This window comes from Lissotriton vulgaris, chromosome 10, assembly GCF_964263255.1.
Source record: "Lissotriton vulgaris chromosome 10, aLisVul1.2, whole genome shotgun sequence".
Taxonomy (NCBI): domain Eukaryota; kingdom Metazoa; phylum Chordata; class Amphibia; order Caudata; family Salamandridae; genus Lissotriton; species Lissotriton vulgaris.
The window spans coordinates 201,080,908-201,095,779 of NC_141698.1; the positions used below are offsets into that span (position 1 = coordinate 201,080,908).

The 14,872-nt window shown below is 40.1% G+C and overlaps 1 protein-coding gene across 1 annotated transcript in view; it reads right to left on the bottom strand.

Annotated features, from left to right (window-relative positions):
- The window catches only part of DLEC1 (DLEC1 cilia and flagella associated protein), a 712,951-nt gene that overhangs the window by 379,964 nt on the left and 318,115 nt on the right, over positions 1 to 14,872 (bottom strand). The window contains exon 17 of the mRNA XM_086940885.1: positions 1,913 to 2,078. Coding sequence (XP_086797011.1) covers positions 1,913 to 2,078 — 166 coding nt within the window. The remainder of the gene's footprint in view (positions 1 to 1,912; positions 2,079 to 14,872) is intronic.

Consider the following 14,872-nt stretch of genomic DNA (forward strand, 5'->3'; position numbering starts at 1 on the left):
TATACCGGGTTCCAGTGGCCAACTATTCCCTTCAATTGGTCATTATGGAAAGGGTCTCGCCTTAAAAAAACATGGACCGAGCCACTGGGGATGCCTTCTGAATCAGAGCCAATGCTCTCCCTTCACCGGAAGCCAGACTCAAAACTGGCACCCAGGGCTATTTCTCCAAAATCTTCAGAACCAGACCCGTTCATCTACACAGTCTGGAGAGGAAGTCTTTTTCTTCCTTTTATTCTTAGAAGAATGCCTATGTTTAAAATATGACAGTTCATTTCCAGACAGCAACCTCTTTTACTTATCTTTTTAAATAGCAGTACCACAGAGGGATTCAGATGTGAGTGCCAGTGAGTTAAATAGAGGGGAAAAGCCTTTCCCCTGCCCTCAGTGGTTCTTCGTCTACCTTGAAGCACACGTGCTTGGGTCAATCATTTTCTCTATGGAGTCATACTTAGGCAAACATTTTTATTCAGACTGCCTTGCTCTACATCCTAGCACCAGGGATTGGCATCACTAAGGACCTTATTACGATGTTGGTTGGAGTTGCATCTGACTGACATTACTGCAGATGCGGAACCGACTGACCTCCATTCGGTGGTCCCCGACACCACAGTTAAATGCAGTTGCAAACTTCCATTTTACAATGGAAGCTTGTGCAGCGGTCCAAAACCACCTGCAGCACAAGCTCCCATTGTACAGTTGAGGTTTTTGCGCATTCCTGCACCGTGTGGCAGGCGTCTCATGGTGCCTCCCACCCTGTGCAGGGATGTGAAGCCCCCAGGGCCACAACCCGAGGGCCAGGGAGCAGGGGCCGCCAAAGTTGTTTTCCGACAGTCTTTTCATGTTGGAAAGGCCGACAAGGAATGGCGGTAAGAAACCAACATCATAATCCCGACGGCAGAAACGCTCCTCTTGAGGGATTATGACTGGCCGACGGACTCCTGGAGCCCGTCGGAACCGAGTCGGTTTACCCGGCCGGTACACACTCTGACCACCGACACTGTGATTCAGAGGTCAGAGTGTAAACTTTCCATGTCGGTCAGAACGCTTTCTGAACAGCATCGAAATTAGGCCCTCAGTGTATTCGGTGCAGCTCTTGAAATCAGGAGGTTTTATGCTCATGGGGACAGAAGGAAAATGAAACAAGAAAAATTGTCAAAGAAATTCAAAGTCACTGAATACTTTGACTGTTGTTCATGGTGCTTAGCACACCAAAAATCTCACAGGCAATGAAAAGAGAAATGTGATGAGTCATGGCAGTGCCATAAGTATCAGGTTGTAAGCTAGGTTCACCAGTGCGATGCGTGGGGCATAATAGAGCAAAAAGACTTAAAAGTCCCATTGGTGGGTGAGATTTAATGGCAGTGCAGTGGGAATACTATCAATTAGAAATTAGCATGTATTATGGGAATGACAAGCTGATGCATTAGACCAAATGTGTTTATTTATTGAAAATTAAAGCTGGTATTTGGTAGACAACGTATGTGTTTTCAGAAAATGAAAAGCTGATGACTGCGCCTAGACACCTTAGGGTATTAGTTGCGCACAAAAAATCCCATAAATAAATATGGACAACATTAGATAATTAGTGCTAGTCAGGCAGATTCTACTATCAATGCTGTGTCATCATGTCCTTGATATGAGCAAGAGCACTTTCTTTTGTGGTGACTCTTTCATAGCTCATATGATTCATGATTTATAGGCCTACTAAATATAAATTTTGCTGGATGAAGACACTCCTTTGACAGATGCAAACTTAAATCTACCCGGTCTCACATCCCTTTGTCCAAATTAGACACCTAATTAAACATTTATCCAAAAGTCCCTCAGCAAATCCGCAGTAATTTGAAAGTATGTAACGTCTCAAACAACAGCCCCCCCATACTCAGTCATGTAGAAAGTAAAGCAGACTGACCTTAAACTGCTTTCTAAGCGTTGAGCCAATAAAGTTTTCTCCTGGAATGATAATGGCGTAGGGTTCCAAGAGGAAGTTAAATGGTTCGGTCGAACCTTTCACTTCCAGGTCAAGTACAATCACATCATTGACCGTGGGCTCCAACTGGGCAAGCGTCTTTCCAGGACTGCATGGGAAAATCAGAGCAACACATAAGGGAACCGTATAATATCACACCTTTCAAAACAACACCTATAATGGAAAAACAATCTCATCAAGAAGACCTCTTTTGCAGTATTTTGGATTTAAGCTCTGAGTTATGTATATTTAACATGATTCATCCACATACACTTAATTGAGTAGCATTAAGAATCAATAGACGTATATTGGTAGGAGAAATTACTGTTCTTATGTTATGTATTTAACACCGGTGAATCTAGAATCTAACAAATGAAAAAAAAATATTTTATAGAACTTCTTACATTTAAATCGCAAAACTGATTCTCATGTTTTTTTTTTTTAACAACTTAGGCATTCATTCAGACACTGCTGGTAAAAGGACTAAAGGCAAAAAGCGAACTGAGTTCCACCCACCCACCTTTCTGAAATGTTGCCACAATTAGACCAAGGTATTTTGCAGATTTTCCAAAGGATGTACCACTGCTGACTCTGTCATCAAGAACACTCTTTCAGCGGACTCTGCTCTGGCAAAAATTGTATAGTAAGTACCTCCCTGAAATGGCCAGCTCCCTGGAGCCCTGTCTGTCAACACAATGCCCCCTGTCTAGGACTACCATTGAAACCATGGCAGTTGTGGTCAGAGAACCATTTTAACGCCCCTCGCATGGAAGGAAACGCTTCCAGAGCACTGGGAACATTTGTTACAGAATTTCAGGAACTTAAATATCTCCATAAATCAGGTACATTTTTCTCCAAACTTGCATGGGGGGGGGGGTTGGGCTGCAGGGATATTGCTTGTACCCTGAAGCAGCGCCTGCCATGCACACAGGGCACCTTTCTGGGGCAAAAAAATCTGCCACTGTACAGTACAATTGATGGCTCAGCAGCCACACTTCAGATGACCACATTACATTTTTTAAAGAAAATAGCAAAAACAATAATTCATACTTACTACAAATTACTAACCACGACCCAACAAGGGGAATGCTCTGTTTAGAAGGGAGGAAATTATCTTTGTAGTCATATATTTATTAGATGCCATTTCGATTATGTTTGTCTAAGCTTTACCAGTCCACAGTTTTTTTTTAGCTTGCAAGGATCTTTTCAAGCACTTGAGAGCAATGACACGAAATACTACCAAAAGAGCCCTTTACTTACTGCATTATATTTTTGTTTTTTGAAAGAAAATATTACATCCTGCCAATTAATTTAATCGGTGAAGTGGAAACCAATCCCTCTTACTAATGTAACATATTTTTTTTCAAGTGTTAGAAGATGGAATGTTTATCATGACAAAGTAATCTCGCCTTATTCATGAATTTTCCCCTTTACTTCCATCGGGTTTTGTAAACCGGTGAAAAGTGATATAACGTCGTAGACAATGACAGACTTACACAGGTGTTTTGTGAACTGGCAAAATGGATTTGGTGGATAATGCTTGCTCAGTTTTCAGGAAGCTTTCGCCAATGGTACCATGTGGCTACACAGTCTTTTAATTAATACTCTAATAAATTAAAACGATTCTTGCACCCAGCATTAAGATGGAGCCAAATGCCATAGTTGACATAATGCAATCTTACTCAAAGTTTCCCTTTCTAGAGTGCTTTATGAGGTCTAATTTTGCATGAATTTTTTCAATAGTGCCAACGGATGATACATGACTGTCACTTTGTAAGGACTGGACTAGCCTAGTCAGAGAGTAAATAGTGCGTCTTAGGACGGGAGTGTCCTTGGCATGGTAAACAGGCGCGTACCCCTGCTTCACTAATCTAATGTGTGTTCGGTGACCTAGGCCTTTCGCTGGTAGTGAGAGATCCAGAATGAGTTCTGTGACCTGGAGGGGGGTACAAAGCATACCTTTATAGAGGGCATTGGACTATTGGAAGCCGACCACCAACAGTCCACGAAATGCCGGTAGGTTAGATTTGTTATTGTTTTGCCTCCCCTCCTGTATACTCCGGTGGAACACGCTTCAATTGAGGATATGAGGTCTACTGGTTGAAATGCTGGTTGTGGGACCAGCAATCATTGTTCCTTAACCAAATCAATTTGGCGATCTTATTTATTTGTACATTAGCTACACTTTTTGCAAAAAAGGGATGTTACAATGAACAATCCAATCCGTAGTAATATGTGTTATTAAAATAAATGACAAATAAGAATGATAATCATAAGATGCTTTTTAAAATGTAATGCTAGGAAAAATATTCAAGTTGCAAGTACATACATGAGTCAAGCCAGAATCAATTGAAAACATGAGTTAAAAAAAAATTGGATTAGCACCAGAAACTCATCACTGTATTTACCCAGTGGGTGATGGTGGTGTGTGTGAATGCTAGGGTTCTCATGGCATACACTGGTAGGTACTGTAACACAATTAACGGAATAAGTATGTTTTTGGGACCTCTGAAAAGACATGGATCAACTGATTGATTAAATTCTCAACAAGAGATTGTTCCAAAGTGGAGTTCCTAGATATGACAGAGCCCTGCCACCAGCCCTATTCATCCTCACACGAGGCACTGCCAAAAGCAATTGAGACTGAAGATCTCTTAATTGATGATGCTGAATTCAAGCAGCTAGCAATGATTTTCAAAGCCACGAAAGAGCTTATACATCAGGCACAGAATTTTAGATCTGTAATATTTTTGTTGTTAAAATTAGCAATAAGATAGAACAATCAGCCCACCTACATCTACTGGCATGTGGGAGCAGTGAAGAATCAATAACAAATAGACAAAGTAGAAGTAGGAGAAAGGGAAACAGTTGGGATTGGGGTGAGGGAGGTGGGGAAAGTTATGGCTACTGGATTAGGACCAGACACTAGTTGCATGAGAAGGACAGTGAAGGGGAGTTGTGGAGCATAAAGGGCAGTGTTCCACCCATTGGTTCAGGTAGGTGCACAGTCTGGATATGTTAGGTGAAGATCTGCAGATACTGCGGGCAGGTCAGTTCCCTAAATTCGTCCCCCAGGTATTGTATGCATGGTCTCCACATCTTGGCAAATAAATGTAGCATACGTAGACATAGAATTATAAAGGGAATCTCCTGCTTGACGAAACATAAGTTATTCCTAGTTGGAGTAACGTGATCGTTTTTCTTCAATCTACAGATCACTGCAGACTAATTAGTCCAGAGGCCGCAACTCTCATGTCTGAGTACCAATCTGTACTCTGTAGCATCTGCAGAAGACATAGGGAAACAGCTTTTATTCCGAAGTTTTTCCATCATATAACATATACCGCATATTTTTTAATCGTAAAGACTGTTGGCACGCAAGTCCTTACAAAGCAAGACTTTACCACGCATTTGAACTGTAGATGGCAGCGTTTCTCTATATGTCACGGTTTATATATTTTAAGGGTCATTAAAAAAGAGAGCTTCGAGTGTCCTCCTTAAAATATAACATTAGAAAATAGTACCACACCTGTAAATGAAAAATGTAATTTGTTAAAATATAGATATTGAGAATTGAGAATGTATGGAGAATTAATGTATACTTTTTTAACAGTAGTTGGCACTGTAAGACTGTGACAGTATTTTTACGTAACAGTAAACGTGGTAAAAGTATGTGTGGTAGTGGATTGCATGATGAAGGTGTTTCAAATGTGAGTGAATGTCAATGCGTGGTAGTGGCATGCGTTGTAAAATATGCGATGCAAAAACGGGCGTGGTGAATGAAGGTGTGGTAATGTCCTACAACCGAAGACATCATTTGATTGCACCGGACTTGCTGTGCTAACTCCGGCCAGCAATTCTTGTTCCAAAGACATGTTGATGTTTAGGCTTCCACTGTGAAAAGTTGTGAATGCGAATAAAGGGGATGCAAGGTGCACCCACCACATCACTGAATCTGCACCTCTCATTGATGAGGTAAAACAATGCTTAGCCTGCAAAGGGACGAAGGGCCTTGAAGCACATAAAGGAATCTGGTACAAGGACTTAAGACTTATTGGCCGAGTGAACACCTGGGGTGAGAACTGTATTGTGTTCAGTAGGGTAAGTGATCTGCACCTGTGCCTAATTAACGCCTATGCTCACATTATCCTGAGGGACAGTAGTCATAAGAGATCTTCTACAATGGCGCAGAGGGTATGGGGGTGAGGGGGTTGCACCTTACTAAATATCCTAACTTAAGAATACAATGTTGTAATTGTGATACCTTTGGAAAGGGGTAGAATTTATTTTAGCTGTGAGCTTAAAGTACTTTATTTTGTAAAAACAAATAAGCAGTGGGCAGGACAATACATTCTTTTGTTGGTTGATTGACTATTGAGTTCTGAGCATTCGTCCTCCAAACTACCTCCCAGAGAAGCATTGACTGCTCGCCCTCATACCCTGAGAGACAGGTGAAGAAAGGGTTATACCTGGACAAGTTTGCAGACCCACAGTAAGACAGACCCCAGGGCATCAGTTACGAAAGACCTCAACCACCACGGTTGGGGCAGTTAATGAGAAACTTCTGCTTACAATTACAGCTCCACTGCCACAACATTCAGCAGCCTGAGACTTATATACCAGCACACATTAATGTTCGGCTGAAAAGAAATGACACTTTTTGCATGATCACCCCCAAGTTTTGGACTAATGTTGCTGGATTTTCGACTCTGAAAGTGCGCCTAGCCCTCCCAACCAGGCCTCAGTGCCAGTGCTCTGACATGTGTTTTATTATATTTATGTTTTCTTATATTTATATTGTGCTTTATTTATAATAAGTGTTGAGTCCCTTGATCACTCAATCAAGGGGCCTGACACATCACATAACAGATCTCGCCATGGTTGTCACTAATAATAGGAGATCAATTAATTGGACGTGCATAATGCAGCATCCAGAAATACTAGCAAGTATCTATAAGGATGTTGCAGTCACTCAGTCATTGATAGAGGATGTATCAATGGATACATGATGGTCCTCCATCATCTCTGAACACACTAAGCTCTTCATCTTATTAAAGGAACAGTTCAGTTCAGAACTGAACTGGAACACTTATTTGGAAGAGTTATTAAACCTAACACAACAAGAAGAGTAACTAATCCCTGGTTCTCAAAAGATTGTAGAAAGGCTAAACATATCTTAGTTGAGGCAATCAAAAAGGGGGAACCCAGAAAAAATAAAAGTTGCTAGGGCCAACTATAAGAACCAAATGGCCTGTAGTAAAAGGTGTTGAGAGTAAAATAATTGGTTAAATCTCAATCTCGATGAAGCTCTAAAAAGAAAGATTCACAAGATGGTCTGGCACATTATACCTCATGTTGTTCAACAGGTACGGAGTGCTATATAGAGGCACACCACTGGATGAACTATTATTGCGCTTTAAATTCTCACAGCCCACAGAGGGCACAAATAATGTGCCATCCAACCAAAACCTAACACATAATACAGAGGGACTAGTCTTTACACTGCAAGACACTATTCTTTATTTATTTTTTTTCTCCTCATCTCACCGTGTCAAGTCTTTGTGGAACTTTTACAGCCATAACCTCTACCTGTGGGCCGCTTGACTGACCACAATTCACTTTGGTCACCTGACCTCTTCCCCTTTTCCACCGGGGACATGGTGTATTCATTGAGCGACTAGATCCATCTTAGATTTCTTCCCCACCTCATTAGAGGGTGCCAGATATTAGATGGCTTATCCTCTATTCTCTCATATTCCAGCCGAGCCATGACAAAAGATGCTTTTAACCAGTCCTCACTTCTCGGGGGGAGGGGGTATTTCCATCTCCTACAGATTTCCCTCCTTGCCAGTAGGATCATGTACAATAGGAGCCCTTTTTCCTGCCGTGTGGCAGTCTGATAAAATAGACCGTCATCTCCAAATATAATCAAGGAAGGGTTGACTTCGACCCTAGTCTTAAAAACTCCCAACAGTGTTTGCCCCACATCTTTAAAAAAAGTCCCAGCCCTTTACATTCGAAAAACATGTGAATGTCATCTGCCAACAATGTGTGACATCTCAAGCATTTTGGCGGGGGTATGGGAGCAAATTTTGCAATTATATAGGGAGTATAATAGAGCCTATTGACCACGAAGAAATGATTCTTTTTCAGACAAGCAGGCTGACACTATTCTGCCAATTGGCTCTATAAAATGGGGAGAGGTTCCTGGTTCTTTCTTTGACAAACTCCAGGGATGGATGACTGACAGAAATGTGCTCACCCACCTACAAACCTGGTTTAAAGACAAGATGCCCACATTGGCCAGATCTTCTGATTTTTACACATGTACTGGAAGATAGTCACTTTGCAACAGGAACATGTAAATATGGCTTTTTTCCACCTTCAGTCTGCTTTTGACATGATTCCTAGACCAAAATTATGGGCAGTTCTGAAAGGGAAGCCGCCTTTGAAGGGCAAATGGTATTCACACATAGGAGGGGCTGCTCTTTTAAATTAGAAAACAGGTCCCAGTAATCTTGAATTTGTCCTGGTCTAAGGATGGGAAGGATGGGGGGAGGCCTTCTGAGAAGTATTCCCTCTAGACTGGGAGAGGGCCCAGGCTCAAAGTACCAAAATAAAAAACACCAAGACAAAGGGCCAGATATGCTGGTGGAAATGTGTTTCTGTCTCTAAGAAGAGAAAAAGAGATCAGATGAAGAGCAGTAAAAGATAATAGTACACTGTTTGGTCACCGCCCAGACTGAGGTTGTCAAAAAGTAGTTTTAAAGAACTTTCAACCAATTTGGGCTTCATCTTTTTGTTTCACTTTTTTTCAATTCTCTTCTTTTGTTATGTTTCTGTTTTTGAAATATTGAATTTGAGCTTGTTCACATTTGATATGTTGAATTGGTTGTCTACGTCATGTTTTGTGTTGTCCAATAAGTTTGATGCAAAATATGTGTAATACATGTAATGTATGTGTAAAAATAGGTGCAGTTTATGTAAAATGTATCCAATATATGTTTTTGTGTAAACCATTGAAATTCTGAAAAATTGAGTTTTCAATCAGAGGTTTAAACTTAAAGAAATGAAATAATAAACAAAGAAATGTCTTTCGGTCACATTGAGTGTCACGTGTGATCTTATGGAATGATGTGAGACTAAGTATCAGAATTGGCATGTGTGTTGTTGTGAGCAGGGAAAGACGGCATCTGTGGCAGAGTAATGGCAATTGATAACGAGAAATAAAACAGTACCAAGAGAGGAGCATGGGGCGCCAGCAAATAAAAGAACAGGGCTGGCTTCTGTAGGAGAGGACATACTCAGAACAGCAAAAGTCATTGCCAAGGGCCTCAAAGAAGCAAATTAGGCTGCTTTTACGTGGAACTGCAGTTTCTCTCTACAGAAAGAATTGTTGTTTAAATTGTGATGAGTACCTGCCTCCGAGATGGTAAGCAAGCAGGAGGCATTGAAAGAGAGGCCAGCATAAAGCAAGCACAAAATTAGCTCATTTGGGCCACTCCTCAGCCGTAGTTTTTTCTCGCCTGGTGTCTTAAATAGTTCAAGAGCTGGAAAGTACTATTTTACCACTATACACAGTACTACATGGTTTAATACTATCTCACAGATCTGCACTGGCATCCTTTTCATGAAAGAATTCAGTTTAAAACCATTTCTCTAACCTTCAGAACTATATTGCACAACCCCACTTATCTTCAAAATCTCTTTCAATGGTATCAATTATCCAGTAACCTCACATCCTCGGGGACAAAGCTCCTTAAAGTTCAGTGTACCCTCCAAGTTCTAAACAGTGGTCGTTCCTTTGCTTATCTAGGGGTAAAGAATTGTAATAAGCTCCCACAGGACATTCAGTTGCTGACATCTGAAATTACCTTCCAAATAAAGTTTAAAACCTGGCTTTTCAATGCAGCCAAACTCTTTTATTTCTGAGTTGTGGGTCAGTGTCTGCAGCGACAGAATGCCCTGAGTATGTAGCTGTTGTGCACTATATATATATATATATATATTACCTACTGGCGGTCGCCAGTAGGTAGTTATAGTTAGGATTTTTTTCAATGTTAAATCTCAAAATTCTATTTGGAATAACTTTGGCGCCGGTTGACGAATCTGCCTGAAAATTTCCTCAAAATGGCCTAGTCGAGCTCCGGACCTTCCCTGAAAGTTTGGGGGGATGCGTCAAGCGGGGGCCGAGATAAAAGGGGGGTCCCAAAACGCGTTTTCCCCATGTTAATTTCCATAGGGCGGTCGACCTCACTTTTAGCCCGAACGGCTGAATGGATTTACACCAAATTTGGCAAAATTGTAAGGACTGGTAGCCCGATGTGCCTTTGCTATGTCTCAAGATATGTGCTCCAGTGGATTTTGAGTAATTTAGGTTAAAAAAAATATATATATCTATAGGCGCTCCCCGGTACACGCACCGGGGAGCGCACGGGGCGCGCCACGTGACTTGCGCACGGAAAGCTGATTGGCTCTCGGGTGTCTGTAAACATTCTAAACAGTCCGGAGCGGCCGCCATCTTGTGTCTCGGTAGGATCGAGACATGAGAGGTGGCCAAAACAAAGGGGGAAATGACCATAAGGGGGCAGAGTAGACCCTCCCTGACCCCCTAGGTTTGATGTGGGGGCTTTAAAAGGGCCCCACGGGGCAAAAAAAATAATTTTTTTTCTTCGTTTTTTTGCGGGGGGGGGAGCGCCCGGTACGTGCACCGGGAAGCGGACCGGGGAGCGTAGTATGGGGAAAAAAGAATGATAGACTTTTCAAATATTGTATGTTTATTAATTGTTCTTTTTGTTGTTTTTTTATTTAAGTACCAACATGTAGGTACCAATGCAGAGTCTAAAATTTAATATACACCGTCTCCTTTGTAGATATCTTGCATGTTGTTACAGAAGTTATTGTGGTATATGGAATTCATAGCATAGTCTGTCAGGAAAGCAGAAACAATATGGAGGCAGGAGATGATAAAGAGATGTTAAATACACACTGGAGATAATATAGTGGGAGAAAGGAAGTAACTATGAGCAAACTTACTATGTAACACAAAAAAGTTGCACAGTATATTTTAAGCCTGACTTTACATTATAATCAATTTCGTACTAGTTTAAGAAATACATATAAAAATGAATAATGTCTCAAACAATTTTTGAATTATTAAATATAAATTTATTTTTCAGATTCCTTTTCCAAATTTAACAGAACTTCTAATATTTGATTGTCAGAAATGTCCTCATTTTGAATCAGGAAATCTACTGATTGTACACATTGAAGTAGTTCATAGTCCTGTGATTCATCCATGAATTCTGAGTCATTGGGGTCAATAACTTTATTATTGTTGCTCTCCAGAACAATTTCGATGGAAATTTTTTGCTCTCCTTCCATTTTTGTGCTGTAATTTGCATTTAAAAAATATATATCAGTAGAGATAGGGCACTGTTGGGTTTAAGTTCAGACAGGTACTTGTGAGTTTTTAACAGTGAAGTTATCTTTGGGCAGTGTATGGTTTCAGGCAGGAAGTAGAACTATTAAAAAGTGCCTGTGATGAAGCCTAAGTAAATTCATAATTATACCAGAGAAGCGTAACTCAATCCATAATTATAACAGAGAAGCCTATCTCAATCTGTAACTCTTACAGAGGGACAGTATATAACTATCAGAAAACGTTTTCCCAAATTAACTTAAAGTGCATAACATAGTTCTCCTTTCAAATTAACAACTTACCTGTTTCAAAGTAGTTGAAGTTTTCTGTCAATATTCTTTCCAAATGTACCTTAGGTAGTGTTAGTCAAAATGGCTGTGTTTCCCTCTCATTTTTCATATATATTCATGTACTTAACCAATCAAATGTCAGCACATTAAAGTACAAAATGTAAGTGACATTTTAATTGGTTGAAAATTCAAACAGTTTCATATGTGTTTTTGTAATGTAATTTACCTCAGGATATTTAGACAGGGCTACAGCCCAAATGGCTCAATGGAATACCACCAAATTTGGGTAAATGGTAGGGACTGCTATGTAATAGGGCCTATTCTATATCTGGTGTAAGTGTCTCCAGTGGTTTTTATGTAAATTACTTTCCCACATTTTTTTTGGGAGCGCTTACCGGTGCGCGCCCCGGTATGCGCACCGGCAGCGTTACGGGAGTCCTCCATTTTGTGTTTCGGTAGAATTGAGACACAAAATGGAGGACAAACAACGTTGGGAATGGGTATAAGGGGGCACAGTAGTCACTTCCTGACCCTCTAGGTTTTCTGAGGGGGGCCTAGGATGCTCATATAGGCCAAAAATGAAAAACATTTTTGAAAAATTACGCGGGGGGAGCGCTCGGTACGCGCACCGGTAAGCGTACCGGGGTGCGTACTTTGGTGAAAAATAGTGAAAAAAGTTAGAAAAAGATAAACGTTGTGAATGATCAGAGGTAGGGTAGCTCAGAAAAGAGCTTTTGGGTTCTGTGGCTGATTTAGGTACCTACAAGTAGGTTCCAATGCACAGTCTTAAATTCAGGAGGAATATTCTATTCCCCTCATCTGAGAAGTGCACACCATCTCCTCTGTAGATGTCTTGCATGTTGTAACGCAAGTTGTTGTTGTATATTGAACCCATTCCAAAGTCTCTCATGTAAGCAGAAACAGATTTATTCACATGTTTCCGTGCTTTCTCAAATTGTGGAAAAAATTGGTTGGACCAGTTCCATTTCTGTCTTTGGCATATATTGGAATATACCAAGGCAGTTTGTGGAAAAAGTGTCATCAATTGATCAAAGGTGTCCTTTAAAAGCATTTCCAGACCAACCCCAGTCATAGTGCCCAAATAATTTCCACCACAGTGCACTATTAAGAGGTCAGGGTTTGGCAGATGCAAAAAGGTTTTCACCAATGGTATCAATTGATGACATCTCAATCCTCTCTGGCTAATCCACTTGATTTCCACATTTGATAAATCAAGGTTGTGATAATTTCTGCTTGCTGCATACCTTTGAGCCCAGTGGATGTAGCTATGTCCAATAATCCATACAGAATACATGATGTGAGAAGGTTCTGGTGCAGTCAGATGAAGTGTGGGAATGAAATGACAGTTGGAACAGTAGGAGTTTTCCAAAAATAAATTGTGGAGTTTCCCTGCTGTTGAATCACAAGCAATGATTGGTGGATTCAGATAGTAGAAAACTGAAAGTTAGGGTGCATGGTTGTGTTGTCTGAAAGAAGCAATTTGAATGGTTAAGAAAAAGTCACTAAAAGCAATAATGCCCTGGATAAGCTGGTGTATTGAGAGGTCAAACATCCTTGCTGACTTCATTTGCAACATTGTAGAATAAACTTTTGAACCTGAGAGTTCAGGTAGGAGGGAGTTGCTATGGTAACAGATAGAAAGGTCTGAGAGGGGAAAGGGTGTTGGTTTGAAAATAGTGAGGGAAGACTTTTGATTGGTTGAAATAAGGCATATGTGTGTAGAATTAGAGATTTTCTCTGCCAGTCTTGGTTTCAGTGTATTGAGTGCACACCTTTTGCTCTGCTAAAGAAAAATTGGTGTGTGTGTCTGACACTGTTCTCAATCTCCCAAAGCATTTGTAAAGGTAAGTTATGATTCATTTAATTTAGATAGAGACTTGTTTGCTCTATGGAGAATATTTGGAAGCAGATAGTGAAGTTTCAGTAGTGAAATTGATTCCTTGTACATAGGACTTGTGCTGTGTTTGTAAAAAGTTATTTAAAAAACGATTTTGGGGGTAAAAGAATGGCTTTTATATTTTTGAGAAGTAATTAATACTATTTGCCTCATTAAACAAATATATTTGAACCATTTAGAATAATGTCACTTGCATTACCTCAGATTTGGAAGCAGATTGAGATTCTCTTTTATTGGTTTGTGGCATGTTTTTTGGAAATGCTTGCTATGAACATTTGCAAGATAGGGGATTTGTATTTTGTTAAACAGTGAGGTTTCAGTAGTAAAATTGAATGCTTGTACATAGGTCCTGTGTTGTGTTTCTAAAATGTTATTCAAAAAACGATTTTGGGGGCAAATCAATGGTATTTTCATTTGGCCCTTATTTATGATTGTCTTGTGCTGCTGGTACATCACTTTAAACATGGGAAAAAAGTGACTCTCTGGTGGCGCAAGGCCTTCATAAATAAGGCCCTGAGTTTTTTTGTTGTTGGTTTGTGTCTTGCTTTCTGATAATGCTTGATATCAACATTTGCAAGATAGGGGATTTGTATTTTGTTAAACAGTGAGGTTTCAGTAGTGAAATTGAATGCTTGTACATAGGTCCTGTGTTGTGTTTCTAAAATGTTATTCAAAAAACAATTTTGGGGGCAAATCAATGGTATTTTCATTTCACCCTTATATATGATTGCCTTGTGCTGCTGGTACATCACTTTAAACATGGGAAAAAAGTGACTCTCTGGTGGCACAAGGCCTTCATAAATAAGGCCCTGAGTTTTTTTGTTGTTGCTTTGTGTCTTGCTTTTTGATAATGCTTGATATCAACATTTGCAAGATAGAGGATTTGTATTTTGTACATAGGTTCTGCGCAGTGTTTCTTAAATGTTATTCAAAAAATGATTTTGGGAGCAAATCAACGGTATTTACATTTGGTCCTTATTTATGACTGCCTTGTGGCACCGGTGCGTCTCTTTTAACATGGGACGCACTGGTGGCGGAAGGCCTTCATTAATAAGGCCCTGAGTTTGTTTGTTGTTGGTTTGTTTTTTGCTTTTTGATAATGCTTGCTATGAATATTTGCAAGATAGAGGATTTGTATTTTGAGAAACAGTGAGGTTTCAAAAGTGATTTAGAGTGGTTGTACATAGGTTCTACACAGTGTTTCTTAAATGTCATTCAAAAAACGATTTTGGGTGCAAATCAATGGTATTTTCATTTGGCCCTTATTTATTATT